Here is a 17,680-nt window from a genome sequence, read left to right on the forward strand (position 1 = left end):
AGCCTTCCAAATACAAAACAAATGTAAATGGAGGCTACCTCTCCTACGTGGAAGGCTCCCAGCCTGCTCAAGATACAATGGTGAAAGCTTGCCTGTTTTGACTGTTAGTCTTACTCAGTTGGCATTTGGCGAAGTTATGTGCAGCAGTCTGGAGGCTCTGTGCAGGTGGCTGGGGAGGGACACAATGTATGTCATGCTTCCAGAAGTAACGGAAATGTGAAGCCCCCTTTAAAGTATCAGCTCCTCTTAGCTAGAAACTGATAAAAAGATGCAGCGTGCTGCACTTGGGTGAGGAACGATACCTTGGCAAAAATACCACTACCTTGCTGCCTCCCTGGAGCAGCAGTTCAGTTTCTCACTTGGTAGCAGTCTTACAGGCTGGGTTTATCCAGTTTTTCCTAGAGAACTTTTATTAGTGAAATTGATGTGATTAATGTTTTTTTTTTTTTTAAAAAAAAAACAAACCTAAAAACTCACCAAGATGATGAAGTGGGAGTCCTCAGTCCATTCTGACTCAGCTGTCTCCTCCCCTTCATGTCAAGGGAGGGCAACGAATTCTCTATTGCTGGATCCATGACTTCCTGGCTTTGTCACAACTCCCTCCTTTTTCAGTTTTCCTACATTGCTAATGCCTTAATGCAAGTTGAGAAGAAAGCTGAGAACAGGATTGAAATTTCTGATTTTTTTTTTCCCTCTCCCTCCCACCTCCTTTTCTTTGACTGCCACCAGCCTGTGCATTGCTATGATGCCCTGTCATAAGATAGGATGGGGAGGAGGCAGCCACCTTCTTGCAGAATTTTAATGGCCTGGCTGCCTGTAACGCTCCTGACAGATTGGCTCACTGCCAGCAGTAACTTCTGCATGGAAGTGGAGGGGAAGGAAAGTGAGACTGGGTTTTCACAGCAGGAAACATAAAACTCCGACCAGCGGGTTTCCCTGACACCACCCTGTACCCTAAGGGAGAGCACCTGTAACCCAGCACTGATCTGAGTGCAAGCTGGCACAAGCGGGAAGGTTATGGTCAGTCAGGATTAAGGTGCGTTAGCAAAGCAGCATCGGATACTAATGCTGCCTTGCTCTGTAGACACAGCATGCACAAACAGCTTCCTTGCAAAGGAAAGGGAGAAACTTTCATCCAACTAGGACACGCAGTTATTTTGCCTTGGACATTTGGAGACAACCTTTCAGACTGGCTAGGAATTCATAAACCACAGAATACTCATGTTAAAAGAATCTGGCCAAAGATACTACTTTCATGACTGTTTGCTTTTTCTCTTTCCTTTTACAAAACACAAACAAACAAATTCCTTTGCTGTAATCAATAGTAATCAAAAGAAAACTTTCTTTGGTTCAAGGACATTGGCTTTAAACATTAAGACTACAAGCAATATTAATTTACACAAACCTCCTATTTCTATCTGTTACAAAATCTACTATATAAACCTTTTTTTTTTAAATGCAACATAACTGAAAAAATTATCAGCGTCCATAGGGAAACAAGCAGGTGTGTGCACACAGCTCTCACTTATTTGAGCATATTTTACATATTAAAATTTAGTAGATGCTTTCTGGGTGAGGGCTCTCAAATTTTAAAATTAATTTATCAGGTTTTTGGACTTGGCAGGGAAAAAGGTTTTCATGTTGTGTTCTAACAGAGTACGGAAAAAGCATCCCTTTGGTAAAGAGCTGAATAACCACGCAGTTAATGGAAGGAAGGTTTAGGAAAACAATTGCATTAATTCACTTCACTTTATCCTGCAATTTTAAAAAATGCAGTCATATTCTCTGTCCAGCAGCAGCTCCAGGCTTACACTTTGCAGAATCAGATTCTTATGGAGGTAGGGATTGCCAAATAGCTGTCAGTGAGGCAAGTGCCATGTGTGCCAATTCTAGAAATCAGTAAGGCAGTACAGTCTGCCCTATATTTTCAGACAGTTTGTACCTTACATAACTAGGTACAAAATATTCATTTTTATTTCTGATTATTTTCTCTGGAAGTGCAGTCATGTGCAATCAGGTGGAATAAGTGTGCTGATAATTTTTCTTCAGAAACTGTAATGATTAGCAATGTGGACACTTTTCTTTTTAGGCAGAAATCATGAGGCACTGAAGCAAGCATTCACTTTTCTTGCACTTGAGGTCACAAATTTATGCAAGTCAAAAATGTTGGGCCTGCCAAAAACATCATGCTACACCACCAAATAAAAGGACACTGTTATTCTTACAAGGAAAGGTTTGACAGGACAGGAAATAGGCAGGGTCACAGAAGTTTACTTAATACTGAAACTTATTTAACCATCTTTAAGCCAAAATACAATGATAATTTAAAAAAAAAAAGAGGAGAAAAAAAAAAGGATGAACACAAGAGTACCTGGCTGAGCTATTACAGGAGTGGCAACCAATATAGAAACTGGAGAACCTTAATAAAAAGTTGCATAAATCTCCTGTTACCATATGCCATCTGCTTTTACTGGGTTAACACGTATTAAGTAAATTTTAATTTATGTCCAGAACTTGCAGCAAGAAGCATCTGATTTGGAGAACCCAATGGAGAGTTTAGCAAGCTATATGCTAGTTTCATTATAATGCAATCCTTAAGTAAACTGCATTCCACTAAAAGGAAGGGGGAGGAAGAAGAGAGTGAATATGAAAGATAGGAAAAATGTTGCTGTTCATTACAATTTTCCATTTTTGTTGAAACACAGCAGGAGAGAAAAGCCACAGGCTTCTCTACTGCTCTTGCACGCCAGGAGGAATTATGCAAACACTGCAACAACCCAAATCTTATTTAAATTATAGTTATTGTTCCCCCTTTAATGGTTATACTTTTGCCTGCTTTCACTCAAATATTGCTGCATCTTGCTTTCCGCCAACATAGTCCCAATGGGAGTCATCAACTCTTAATTATAGATGAACAGATCTTTGAAAAATACCTCGGGGGGAGGGGGGGAGTAAAAAAAGTGGAGTAGAAAGCAAACTTTAAGTGCCATCTAGTGGCTAATTTATTTAAAAAAAAAAAATCTGATAGATCAAAAAAAAATCTGACCATGCAACAGAACAATACAGCTGTAGCTGAACTGAGGAAGCTGTGCTTGGATTTGCAACCACCAAAGACCAGGTTTATACATCACGGAACCCCCAAAATACCTAAAGATCAATTGTATCATTATCTATGTTATTTTTTCCTTTAAGACTTTTGACCCTAAGTGAAGAGCTCAGGTGGTAGGAATCTCACAGTAATCACCTGTTCCTTCAAGACCCTCACCAGCTTATGACAGGTTGAAAGGCTACACATTCTGATATGTATTTCAGTCCAGACCAGAAAACAGAATCCTTTCAGATCCCCAAACCACAGGGGTGAATCTGAAGCCAAGCATTTGTATTCGCTGGCTTTCTCCACATTCAGCTGGGGTTGGAGGTCACATTTTATCCAACTGTACTTTTAACAAGTCAAATCCATTTCTAAAAGAAAGCAGCCAGATCATTGGTTAGTAATGTCCTTTTCCTTTCCCAACAGGAAAAAGCCATCTTCTGCTATAGATGAGAATTCCCAATAAATTATTTTCCTTTATCAAAGTACCATTTTCAATTTCTGCAGGATCATCAGCTGTAGCTAACTCCTTCTTGGAGATAACGTGCCCCTTCTAGCATAACCAGTAGATAACAGTCTAGATTAAAATAGCTTTGTCTGAACCCGTTCAGTGATAACGGAGAGAAGCCCAACATCATTTTTATTTAAAGTAAATACTCAATATTTTGCAAATAACATTACACTTTGGACTTGTTTCAGAGATGTAAATATCTTTCATTTCATACATACATGGATCCATGGAGATGACTCCTCAGTGATGGATTCTGGAGACATGAATCTCTCTAGCTACAAATAAGATCTAGGCATGTTAGTTCCAGGCTTCTGCTGAGGTGATTTGGACAAGCACATGATGCAGTCAATGACAAACCAGCCAGTTTTTCATTAATTATAAAACTAATTTACAACTATTTAATTTAGACCAAAGGACATATCTCGGGTAACACAGCAAACAAGAACGTGTTTCCCAGTCCTCTCTCCCTTTTGCAAGTGTTATAAATTTTAACATGCTGTGTAATTTCTGCAGGTGATTGAACTACACAAATACCTCTTGTAGGTATTGATGACACTTCTGTCTCCTCTTGTGAGATTGTTTTTTGATTTAAACAGGATGAAATGACCTAATTTAAACTTAAAATGTGTCATTATATAGAGGGAAGTTTGAACTTTGCTGAAAGAGTTCTAGTCTATCTCCTTTTCCTTGTTTATAGGGTGATGATAAATTATATGACCAAGAACCAGGCGAAGGCGAAAGCTAGTTTCTCCAACAAGTACTATTCTGTACTTTCCATATATGTTTGTCAGCTACCAAGATAAGAGACTTTCAGAGTAAATGTAATATTAATGGAAAAAGGGAATGTTAAAATAATGTTCATGTTCAGGAAATTCTGTGGGTTCAGGAAATTCTGTGGGAAATTCTGTCTCTTAAATTGTTTTGCAATTCTCATCTTCCCTGGTAAGACGTATTTAACTTCCACAGCTGTGCTACTCATACTGAAGCATCACCCCAATGCTATTAAGGGAATTATCAGAATTTGTTACCCTAGTGCAGTGGTTTGATTCGTATAGGAGGATCTCAGCGTAGAGGTGATCTTGAATGTATTTGCATTGTTTCAGATGGACAGACTTTCTGAAGATCCTACTGGCAAGAGTCTTGCAGTAATCTTCAACTCATTGCATGCTTTTCTAAATAAGTATTGAGAAATGATGAAAAGGAACTCAGCTATACCAAATTTTAAAATAAGTGAGCATTTCTTGGTAAAAGCACTTAAACAGTGTACCGTATGTTGATAACTTAAGCAGGCACACCTCCATTAACTTACTGTCATGTTTCTAACAACTAACAACTTCTGATATCATGTTTTTTCTATCAAATACTATTCCTTCATACCTCAGAACCCAAAATTATTAGGTGGTACTTAAAATGAAAATTAGATCTTTTCCCAACAGGTACAACAAATGATGCATATTATCAACAAAACTTAAACATAACTTTTCCATTATAGGCTGCTATCTCAATTGAGATCATCTTGTAGTATCTTTCTAAGGACTTCTGTCAGTATATCCCCTGTTCTGGTTTTTTTTGGGGGGGGGGGGGGAGAAAAGGAGGAGCAGCAACACTTGCTCTCATCTTACGCTCAAGCAAGAGGAAACAGCTTTACACAAAAGAATCAGTTATTTTAAGACCTTTAAATAGCCTTTGATAATTGGACTTCCTCTCTGGGAGGTTATATAAGGGAAGAAACCCAGTGTCAAGTTCAGCTTTTCCAATTTATTTAAAACTAGACTGGTATGATGTACACCTCGCCTAGAATAGGCTTCTGCAAAGTAAGCCAGCTTCTGAAGGCCTGGGTATACAGATGTAAGTAGAGTACAGTGTTGTGCTAAGGGTGCAGGAAAAAGCATTGATAGTCGGAATTAAATGCACATGCAGGAAAAGACTTTTATTCTGGTCAAAGATAGATCTACTTGTTTCAGTGCTGCTAAGTCACTGAAATTACTATCCTACTGGCTGAAGTAATCAGAATGCTGTCTTATTACAGTGTATTTTCCAGTTTCTTGGGGAAGGCAGGAAATGGACATAGTTAGCAATATTTTAAACCTAATTCACTGGAAATGGTTAGCCCTAGAAGAAGACACAGAACTAATATCAACAGAATCCAAAACTACAAAGAATGCAGCAAGCACATTAGTCTACAAACACCTCCTAGCTTTCCACTGTTGAAACACTGTACATAAAGCACAGTATTTTATATCTGTGACATTTCAGCTAAGAAAAATCTAGAAGCAGAACAGAGCTGCAGCAAAAATTTCTATGTTTGAGAGCCTCACAGCATTTCATAATTCCTTTCTGTGAAGTAGCAAAATATTTAAGATTATTTCCTTTTTGCCCTTCCCCATGTTCTTTCACCTGAAAGTTTCAAGTCATGTAACAGATTCCCACAGTTTAAGAAACAATCAGGTTTGGGACAGATTGCAAAATAGATTTTGTTAACTGATCAGAATGGAACAAATACTCCTACTGGGAAAAAATGGTTTGTACGCTGCTTCAGTAAGAATCCTCCTTCCATATAGTAATTTATTCATAAATTTGTCAACAAGAAGCATACTTCATAGCATAAATGTATTATATAGAAGTTACTTCCAGATGAGTTGTGTTTAACTCAGATAAAACTTATTGTATTGTCTGCTTTTTAATAAAGGGCTGAAAAATGGCTGTTTAAGGATCAGAGATAATATATTAGCTTTGAAATGATACACAAATATCTTTGGTTTATTCTGATTTAGGGGTCACAGAGTAGGAAGTCATATTGATATCTGTATTATTGCTGATTCTATACAAAACAGGCTCAGCATGAAATACCAAGATATGGGAAAGCATGCTTTCAGAAGATTAATACAAACAGGCAAGGGAACAGACAGTTATTTTTAGTTTAGGTGAGTAAAATCAAATCATGAAGTCATTTTTACATTCATTATAGTATAATCATCACATAAACAATGGTACTTGTTACTGAGAACCAAACAACTAACAAAAAAAAATCCAGGAACTGATCTGTCAAGTCATTCATGTACTCTTTCCCATAATGCAAATGAATTCACTGCCTGTAAGAACAGACAAAAGAGAAGATATGTAGATGCCTGTATAAAACCTTGAAGCTATTTTTATCTACCTTTGACTGAAACAAAAACTTAGATAATATAACCATAAAAAATTACAGAAAGTATATTCAAAGCATCTTCAGTTCTGTCCAGTAGAACCAAAGCCACCTGCACCACGTTCTGTATCATCTAGAGCCTGAAAGATATCAATTATGGTAAGTTGTTTTAGTGTCTTAATTTGCATTAACATTTATATACAACAGATAGTCAGTCAGAGAGAAAGGTAAGTTTACTCTTTTTGTAGCAACAGCTATAATTCTTAAAGGAAAAAGAAGATTTAGGAGCCAGACGCTTCCAATACAGGCATTTACAAACCTTCTGTCCATAACTGACGATAATTTGAAAAATACTATTGTTTCCTTATATTACCTTAAAACTGTGGTCTCCACAGAAAAAGTATTAGGCTTTGTCTAAAACTAGTTTGTTTTTTTTCTCTCTCTTTAAAGAAAGCTAACACAAACTACAAATTAAACAGAGAGCTGTGTCCAATTTCTGCTCTCACATGGAAGTGTAAGGAATTATAGCAGCCAGTGCACCTTATATTAACACTGAAGAGCTGTTTTAGAGGAGCATGTACAAATTAAAACAATCCCACATTGTGAAACAAGTTTCTAGTAAACACCGAAGTGTTTTTCACATGCACGCTGCCTCTTAAAGCTTGGAAAAAAATCCAGGTAAATGCATGTAAGCATAAACATTTTTTTTATTCAGGCAACAATGCTACTGTGTTATAACACTAAGGGTAGCTGTAAGGCAATATATTTATCTATACCACAAATTTCAGCATATATGCATCTTTCTTAAACTCTTAAACCTTGAAAATAGCACAAGTATTTCCTTTTAGCAACTTACTTGAACTTCTTCTAGCTCAGGATAGAAAATACGTTCACAGATGAGCTGAGCAATCCTATCCCCTTTTTTAACTGAAATAAAGTTGAAGTATTAGTGTTTCCTTTAAAAAACTGAACAATCAATACAAAGTTTAGACAATCCCTTTTCAAGAGTATCAGAAAGTATTAAAGTGTAAGTACCGAAACTTAGTTAAGCAGACATTAGACATTAGTAGCCCACAAAATATAGGCTATAATAAACTTATGCTTAAGTCTTTTAGGATGAAGTTTCAGCAGCAATACCAGCTCAAGGAATCTCCTCTCATTTATTCTGCCATATTGTGGCATGTTGCGTGTTGTTATGGCTAAATATTGCAGAGGTTGTGAGATAGCTGTATGTAGGGAGGGGCTCCCTTGTGAACTGGATGCAGAAATTGATTTCTCAGGGGAGGAAAAAAAAAAACTGATGAAAGGAAAACAAAATATCTCTGATTAGTACCCAATCTGGTTCACAGAACTTCCATAATAAGTTTGTGCTGTGAAGTTACAGAAAAGGCCGCAAAAATGCTGGCAATATTGTAATGTTGTCCTGAAGCTTAAACCTGTGTGTTTGCAGAGACAGCATAGTTAAAGGCAAACTACATCTTTATTACTAGTATTTCCTGAAATCCTGAAGCAGTTTATCTCAAATATTGTTCAACTAGAACATCTTTTCTGCTGACCAACAAAAACTTACCACAAAGTTGCACTTCAGTACAGCTCATGAATCTAAAGCTTAGCTAAATTTTTCCACGCCACTGAATTTACTAAGCATGGAAACTTTTCATGTTCCCTTGACAGGACATTAAGTTTCCATGTCTTTATTAATTGTAAGAAGAAAACTGTTCTCAACTAATTGTAACTCTTCATCCACTTAACAAAAAACCCCTCTCATTTCCAATTAGATGGCTGAAAACAGGCTTTGTCAAGTTTAACACTTACCTTCAAAAGTTTCCTTGCCAAAGTTGAAGAGTACCACACCAACATTTCCCCTGTAATCCTCATCAATAACGCCAGCTGTCATAAAACAGAATTAAGGAGGATATTCAGTTACTAAATGTTGGCAGTATATTAAAAAATGTTGGTTTAGATTAGTAGATGATTTCAGTATCTCATCCTGACATCCTCTCTACTAAGCATATGCACACTCAAACAATATATATTAAATACAGAAATATCTAAAAATGCAAATCTATTTTGCAAAAAACTGAACTGAAACAGTCACATATCAAGAAGTGTTTTACCACTTTACACCAATTTTAGTTATAACAGTCTATCTGAAATCAAGAAAATCAAGACAACTGTAGCAAATGGATGATCCATTTGTTCTGCTCACTTCAGCTCTTTCACTAAGAAGCAGAAGTTAGTGTTACATGTGGGTTTTTTTGTTTGTTTTTAAGGTAGCTGAGACTATCTCTACAAATACATATTAAAATGATCAAATTTAGCTTCCCTGTTCTTTTTTTTTTGGGGGGGGGGGCTTGCATTCTTTTTGTTGCTTGGTTGTTTTGTTTTTTGGGTCCCCCCCAATACAGTAGCACATATCCAGTAGAAAAAGTGGAGTTTGGGCTTCCTTGTAGACGAAAGTATGGATTTTGAAGTCTGCTCATGGGAATAACTTAAGTACTAAAATTACAATTGGTTTGAAGACATTCTAGGAATTCTAATAAAATACTACCTTTAGAGATTTTAAATGTCAGAGAAAGTTGTAGCGTAAAAATTAAGCCTATACCTTGAGTTTTAATGTTGAAGCACAACACACATGCTTTAGAAAATGGAGCTTTTTCCTTAATTTGTTCAGCTGTGTGAAAACATTACAGCACATACTGTACATAAAGTTCTTCCACCACCTCTGCATTATATGTAGGCATAGTATGAAAAAAGCATTTATTCAACTATATTCAACTATCTTTTCCTTGTAATAGCATGGATTAATCTGATCATTTTTGAACAGTTTCCTAATTAAGGCACTAACAACACTGGGAGTATCCCCCCCCCCCGCCCCGAGTTCTGACAAACCAGAAAAGCATGCAGTTCTCAGTAAACTCATTGGTTATTATATTATTATATTATTCCATGTGTAATTGCTTAAAGAGATCCTAATTACAGAGCACTGTCAAAAATAACAGTGAACAAATGCACAGCAAGCTCTGAGTTTAACATTCTCCAGAATCAAAAAAAATGGTTAAAAAAACTCCTGAATGCAGCATTCAGTTCAGTTGATTCGGACAGATCTTAACACACAGAATGCATCTGCACATGTCCTTTTCTGTTTTTGTTTTAGATTAGATCAACTTTCAGAAAGTCAGCTGTGCTTCAGCTAATTTCAGAATCACAGTACATAAATTACATTGGTCACTGCATCTAATAGATTTTTTGCATCATTTTTCCTATAACGCCCATTTGAGTACTTAAAATAACAGTAAGCAAACCCTAGGCATCTGTGGCAGTGTATGAGCAGAAAATGCTGAACTACTGGAGGAAAAAAAAGTTTGCTTCCTCACTTCTAGCAAAGAACTCTTACTTTCTCCTTTTTTAAATATTAAACAATCTAGAGCTCTCACAATTGCTAAGCCAGAGGCTACACAAAATGTTAGGTAAAGAGTGCTACACAAATAATTTACTTTGTTTTATACATTAGTGGACATTCAGTCTGTGCTACACAGATGCATTACAAAGAGCAACTGAAAAATCTGGTAATAGTACAAATAATTTTAAGCTTCATTCAAGTTCTATAGTTAGTTGTTCATTAATTTGGTGTCTTTGACCTGAGTCAATCAACTGGAGAGCCCAAAGAAATGAAATGGGATGGAAGAGAAAGACAGGTGTGCTCTCTAGGATTTGAAAACTGTCTTATAATTCAAGATGGAAAAGATTGATAAACACATCTTGGCTGAACTGAGGTCAGCAATATTTAAAATACAAGTCATTTGTGTTACTCATTAAGAGAAAAAATCCTCATTAAAACATTCTAATTTTGTAAGCTTAGCTATAAAGTAAACGGTACTTGTAATGATTCTACAGATTGTTTCAGACATACTTTCTAGTAGGCAGGAATTGCGCTTCCCATACGCTTCTGAGGATGAGGGCTTTCCAGAGGATGGGGAAAGGAAAGGCAGACTTCTCTCTCAAATGCATACTTGGACTTGTGCTTGCAGTTGAAGTTTTGTATTAAGAAACAACATTTTTGAAGTATTTCGTGGCAAAAACCATTAGTCTAATGCTATGCTGAATGACCAAAATACTGTCAAAGCCATAATTTCAAATTCCATTAAAGGCACAGCAGCGTCAAGATTTTGCCAAATTAACTCCCTACCAATCATTTGCTCTTTAAATGTGTTTATACCTCTACTGAAATAGCCTTACTGAATTTGACCACCATCTGGATTTTGAGTTCAGACTACACTATTTGTTCTGGAGAACATATGATCCTTGGGATAGGGACCAAACAGCCTCCCTTCTGTATAGGGTCAGAAACTCAGTTTATGTAATTGGGCGTACTGGCAAAATACATTAGCGTAAAAAACCCTTTCTCCCTTGGCATTCTGTTATTCCAGAATAGCAAATTGCAATAATTACACACACTGTTGAGCACGAAGGCACTTTTCTAAATGACATATGTTGGGTGGAAATCATCTAAGTCTTTTTTGGAAAAATCATGCATTGGAACTGGCAGACTGACATACTGTCTTAGTCTGTCAGAAGTTTGGCATGTCACTTGTTGGGAAAGCATCCACACCTAGCAGATGTGAATTCTGAACAGATTCTTGAATGCTCACAAATTTTTTTCCCTGAACCCTTATTTACTGTCTAGGACTTCTAACAATGTATTTTTACTGAAGTGGATCATGTCTTCATTGTGACAAAAATATTTATGCAGGACAAATTAAAATGATGGGGAGGGTTGGCTGTTTCTCTTTCTTTTTTTTTTTTTTATAAATAAGAGGCCCCCTACTAACTGTCAATATTAATTTCTACTCATGGTTTGTAAATCATCAGCTTTTCAAAAAACTGAACATAGGTTACCCTAATAAGCACTTCTGGTTGCATTCTAGTATTTCCAACTTTAGGATTGAAAAGATTGTTACAGAACATATGTAGGTTTATATATATATATATATTTATTTTTTTTTAGGCATGTGGTACATGGAAACTACACTACAGTATATCACATACTATAGGGACATAGGGTTGTAGAGAATCTTGGATGACCATGTTAGTCCTCTTCCTTTTAGTGACACCTAAAAAATCCTAGTGCAATAGACCGGCAAAAACCCCTCCTGATTTAAGATGAAGGACATAAAGCCGGCATAGATGCTCCCATTAACCTCTGATATCAGAAGTGTATCAAGAGATACAGCCAGACTTTGATATGCCATAAAGGAGACAGAATAAAGCAGTTGAGCAGCAGCTCTCAATTATACTGGAAAGTATTTTGCTTTTTGGCTGGCTTGGCATCAGAAGGAGAAGTATGCATTGGGTCACTCTTCCTCTCCTCTGGAGCCAAGCCTATAAGTAAGTAAAGGCTGAGTAACACTGTTTTAAGTAGTTTTTCTTGCTTATCACTGGAAAAATTTTGAGTAAAGCCTAGCAAAGAGGAAAAGGCCTCATCTTTTTATCATACTTTTCTTGTCAACTTCCGCGATGATGCAAATTATCACTTACATGCTAGAAATGTGCTCTCAGCCATCCACCATGTTTTTCAAAACGCTCATTAGATGCATCTTCTTTATATCCTTACATCAGAAATCTAGGTTTTGGTTCTTTACTACAATCTATTATCAAAAAAATCCAACCCCACTACAAAGACTACTTATTACTTAGGATTTTAGGAAGCAGAATGCATTTTATTTAACTGAGAACTATATTCTTGTATAATTAAAACAATATAATATACATTTTGTGCTAGGTAAATTGCTGGGGTTACAGCTGTGCTCAGAAAAACTCCACAGTAATGTTTAGCCCCACTGTGAAACTGGAATTGAACCTACAACATCATTTACTTCAGGCCAAAGGACAGTGATGCTCTCCTGAAGGCTTCAGATTGTAGGTATGTCTACAGTAATTGTTTTTGGAGAGATAGGCAGGAATTTCTAAAACAACCTGTTTTTCAAAGCAAATCTGTTGCTAGCTCTGATCGAAAAAGACAGCATAGACTTGTACAAAGTGGGATTTAAGTTTTACTGCTGCTTCAAAAGACTTTCAGAGTTTACGTCAATTAATGTGCAAGTTACAGAGAAGTTTAAACTTCATTTGTGTTACATCGTCTGTGACATTTTGATCAGTTAGACTAAATTAACGCTTTCTTCCTCCTAATAAACCATTTTCTGTAGGTGAAGAATCACCCACAGTAATAGTGTACAGGAGTGCTTCTAATCATTCCTTTTGAATATTATTACTATAAATGTTTGACATAAGAGTATCTATATGCTATTGATTGAATTCATTAAAATTCTAAACTAGACTGAAAAGGACCAGAGATGTGTAGTCAAAATGGAGAAAACAGACTGCAAAAAAGCCATCTTTAAAGTGTTAGACAAAAATAACTTCTATGCTAGACATTACTCATAAGAATACTATATGGTTATTATAAGAAAATCAGTAACATTATTTTCAATAATTCAACAGATTTTAAAATAATTGTGACTTACAGGGTCTTTGAAGTTTTACTCCATTATTCCCTTTTGCCTGGCTACTAATAAAGCTAGTGTTATTTATTTACACATTACAAAGTGAAATTAATGCACTCTTCAATCAAGATTTACAAAAATTTATTAATAAGAACAAAAATCTTACCACCAACATCAATGAAGTGCTTTGCAGCTAAACCAGAACGTGGTGCTAGAAAACAAGAATTTTTTAAGTGTAATATATATATAGTATATATATATATATTTTTTTTTAACTCTTACATAATATTTACAGGTTAGATAGTTTGGTTGCACAAAATCTCATCAACAAGAACTCTTCCCAGTCTCTTTCTAAAACAAGTGTGATTTTACAAGAAATCTTACAAGAATTTCTTACAAGAAATTTTACTCTAAGTGCTTTGGTATACATTAAACAAAATATCAACTGTTACAGGCTACAACAGAATTGCAGTCTTTAAATGTTCTATGTTATGTCCATGTTTAGACCACCAACTGCAGTATAGGTTTCTCCACAGAAGAAGGCTGGAGCAGACAATGGCTATTTAATCTTGGTTTATTTTAGCTGTTACCACTCTTCTAGAATAATCTTAAAAGACTATTAGGTCAACCCATTCAAGTTACAATAGAAAACAGTATTTGGTAAGCAGTTTAAGAACACTGAACTAACAGTAACAGATAAATCAAATGACATGCAGGTTTTTACCTACCTCAGCCTACTTTGATAGGGCTGCTAAAATGTCACACTCTTCAAATTTTCATTCTGGGATAAGAAAAATGCATGCGCACTCTCCCTTTATATTTGCACTGCAAGCTCTGATCATGTTCTCCCACTGGCTATGACTTTTTATTTTTATTTTTTTACTGTATTAAGACTTTATAAATAATTCAGACAAGAACGCACAAAATACCCCAGAATACCTTGCACAGGTTCTCTCAGGAACTAGTCAAATTCTGTTATACTAGTACTCTTGCATGCCTGGCTGTTTAAAAACTAACCCTGAAGTATTTTCCATGTGCTTATTACCTGTTAAAAGCGTATATAGTCTAATCTATAAGGGTGTCAGGGCCTGGGGTGAATCCCCTCTCTAGTAGTTTAGTTGGCTAAGTTAGAGAGTTTAGCTGGCTGAGTCCAAGGTCAGCTCCTTCACTGATAAGAGCTGTTGTTAAGAAAGCTAAAGGGAGGGCCTGCCCCTCCTTGCCCTCAGGAACTGCTTTTAAGCTGAGGCTTTACCCCTGGCCCCGGCCTGTGCTACATCACAGCCATGCAGCAGCTATGTCCCGTACCTCCGCGACTCCGACCCTGAGCTGGACCCACTGCCTGGGCTTCCTGGCTTCACCTCCAGCCCTGAGCTGGACCCACTGGCTGGGCTTCCCAGCTTCACCTCAGACCTGCCTCGCCACTACAGACTTGCCAGGTGACCACTGGACTGCGTCTGACCCTGACCACTGTCTCTGACCCTCATCCTGACCTGTCCTTGCCGCTCTGCATCCTGGCTCTTTGCTGGCAAGGTCACTACTCGTGCCTGCCTTATCGTCATGCTCTGCTCCCAGCTCACCTTCCCTTGAAGAGCAGCCAGCCCGCACTGCTCCCTGACAGCTAGCACAGGCCAGCTCGAGCCTTGAGCTGAGTCAATTAAAGCCCTGGAAGGGGGATGCACCCCAGGCCCCGGCACTGTGATTCTAATACTGGTATTACAGCAATATAATGAGTTATTGCATAGCCTATAAAGTTGTATGCAAGTTATGAAAATTTTTACTAGCTAATCACCTCTTTGTCATTTGATATATAACCAAACCTCAAATGTTTGAGGAGAAATGTCTAGTACCAGGCTTAACAAATCACATGCTTTTTTTCTGTGCAGAAGAATCCTGACACTTGTTTTTCTGTGTAGAAGAATCCAGAAAGCTTTAGACCCCATCTAAACGAAGGGATTGTGTCAAACCTCTTCTACAATGTCTTTTACATAGGTACAATTGGGTGCAGCTGCTCAAACTAACACACACAGGAATAAGTCTGTATGACTAAGTGGAAAGAGGTGACTGAACTAGGCCACATGAAACTGCACTACCTTGGGCCCAGTCTGCAGTTACAAAAATTGTTTCACTAAAGCCTTTTTACAGCCTGTTTACTTACCTACTCGGCCATAGCATCCGGAAGGAAGTGCAATTTGAATATCTGTTTTCACTACAGCCTTCTCCATAGGTGGTATCACACAGTCATAGGCACTAAATGAAAGAAACACTAGTCTATGTAGATTAAATATCTATAAAAAAAACTTTCTTCTCTGTAACTTAAAAACAAATTACCCATAATTACTCCTGCTGGGAGAGGGGAGATGACCTACCACGGTATTTACACAAGAAATATTCAGGATCTGCATCAGATTTTGCAAATCTGTAAAACAAAGGATATCCCTATTTTGATAGTGCTATCTTAAGATTTCAGGAGTGTCATTTGAACAGCATAAGATTAAGATTGCTATTTTTACATGTTTTTAACTTGTAAGTGAGACAAAAATACCAGTTTAACTTGAAATTAACCATGAGGTCAATGGGGATGTGCGGTTTGCTGTGCAAAAGTAGAAAATTTAAGAATAACAACACACTGTTCCTATTAAGCTTTCTACCACAAGTGAAATGGTTATAATCAAAAATAATAATCTAAAATAATTTCAGGTAATTTTTTTTTTCTGAGCAAGTTAGAAGTTCACGATTCACATGATTTGATTGTGGATCTTGGAGCTATAGAGCTTTTAAGAACTGTTTGAAGCTATCCGATTGACGGCTTAATGCAAGGGAGTGGTGACAATGCCACAGTGAGGCCGTTTTACTGTTTTAGGCCAGCATATCTTGGCCTTGACTTCTAAACACTTGAAAATATCTAAAGTTTTTCTATGCACTAACGGACTTTTTTCCAAGTGTGCAGGGCAACACTGGAAGAAGTACAAAAACAAACCTGGGGAGAGAAAAAAGACAGAAAAAAGCGCCACACATGATGAAACAAGGAGATGCGTAAAGCTTCAGGAAGGCGTTCAGAAAAGGAAATCAGATGTGCAAAGACAGAAGAAGCCACCAGCCATTAAGGTAGGAAGGTAGAAAAGGCCAAAATAGAGCGCACCGCGGATGTGATTAATGACTTCATGTGATCACAAAAGCACTGCGCAGGCAGCCACAAGCCGAGCTGCAGCTATTCCTAAACGTGGTGCAAACCCCTGGAAAGTCTTATGATCGGCTGAAGCAAACCAAGAACCAAGCGTGTGCAGCAGCCTCCGCAGCTCCAGCAGGAGCCTTACCAGACCGCCGCAGCCCCCTCCGACAGGCAGCCCAACGGCCCAGCACCGCCGCGGAGGGCCCAGGGGCAGCGCTGCGTTTCCCCTCGAGGCAGCACCAGGTGCCTGCGGGCGCCCGCAGGAGCCCGGGCTGAGGCCGGCCCTGGCTGCTGGCCAAGGGCTCCATCCCCGCCTGCCGCGCCCGGCGCTGCAGCCCGCGCGGGCCCCGAGGCACCGCTGCGCACGGCGCGGAGGCGCTGGGGGCGGAGGAGCGCGCCGGCGCGGGCCGCTGCGCTCGGGGGGACCTGCCCGCCGGGAGGGGGGTCCCCTCACCTGTACAGGTCGTAGCCCGCGGCGCGGGCGGAGCCCCGGGACGGCGTGGAGGCGTTCTCGGAGAGCTTGGCGAAGCGGAGCCGCATGGCGGGCTCCGGGGGCGCCGCGGCCCGCGGCCGCTTGCTAGGGGACGCCTGCGGGGCGGCCTCGGAGCAGGGCATGGCTGCGGCCGGCGCTGCGAGGGGGAACGGAAGGGAAAGCGCGCGAAGAGCCCGCGCGCGGCACAGCCCACTGCGGGGCGGGCGCAGGGGGAGGCCGGCTCCCCGGCCCCGTCCGCGCCCGGCGCCGGCGCCCTCGCCACCCCCGCCGCTGAGAATGGCCTCTGCCGGCCCCCCTCAGCGTCGACCTCCACGACACCCCCTCAAGTCGCGGCCCCGGGTGCCCCCGCGGCGGCCGGGCGGACCCCGCCGCCCCCCCCCGCCGGTGGGGCGCTCCGTCCCCGCCCGCCCCCAGCGGGGCTCGCGGCCTCCCGCCGCCCCCTTACTGCGTCCGCGGGGCAACAGGAGGTGCCTGAGGCGCCCGGGCAGCATCGCGGCTACCGCCGCTGTGCCGCTCGCGGCCGCGGCCGGCGGTGGCGGCCCTCCCCGGGCCCGCCCGCCCGCCTGCCGCGGGGGGGCGCCGCCTTGCCGGGGGACGCGGCGGCGGCGGCGGCGGCTGCACGGCGGGGCCGGGCCGCGAGGGGCCGCTCCCACACCCTGGTTTTGACGTTAACTGCCCGCTTTTGCCTGTAAAAGGCTCCCTACATCCCCGCGCGTCCCGGGGTGGGGCTGGCGCCAAGCGGTGGATTTGCGGTCGCGAAACTTGCGC

At 39.9% G+C, this 17,680-nt stretch overlaps 1 protein-coding gene across 2 annotated transcripts; it reads right to left on the reverse strand.

Moving 5' to 3' along the window:
* Window positions 1-3,697: 3,697 nt before the first annotated feature.
* On the reverse strand, window positions 3,698-17,445 carry DUT (deoxyuridine triphosphatase). Of its 2 annotated transcripts, XM_067305444.1 has the most exons (8): window positions 17,358-17,445; window positions 16,874-17,048; window positions 15,406-15,497; window positions 13,417-13,461; window positions 8,563-8,637; window positions 7,604-7,674; window positions 6,809-6,887; window positions 3,698-6,694 (listed from the first exon to the last, which is right to left on the reverse strand). In XM_067305444.1, the coding sequence occupies exons 1-7, from the start codon at window positions 17,401-17,403 to the stop codon at window positions 6,831-6,833; spliced, it is 561 nt and encodes a 186-aa protein (XP_067161545.1). In that variant the 5' UTR covers window positions 17,404-17,445; the 3' UTR covers window positions 3,698-6,694; window positions 6,809-6,830. The 2 variants fall into 2 exon arrangements, with proteins under 2 accessions (XP_067161545.1, XP_067161544.1); XM_067305443.1 differs by having other exon boundaries at window positions 3,698-6,887; window positions 17,358-17,444.
* Between the last annotated feature and the right edge of the window lie 235 nt (window positions 17,446-17,680).

Source organism: Apteryx mantelli, chromosome 15 (assembly GCF_036417845.1).
Source record: "Apteryx mantelli isolate bAptMan1 chromosome 15, bAptMan1.hap1, whole genome shotgun sequence".
Taxonomy (NCBI): Eukaryota; Metazoa; Chordata; class Aves; order Apterygiformes; family Apterygidae; genus Apteryx; species Apteryx mantelli.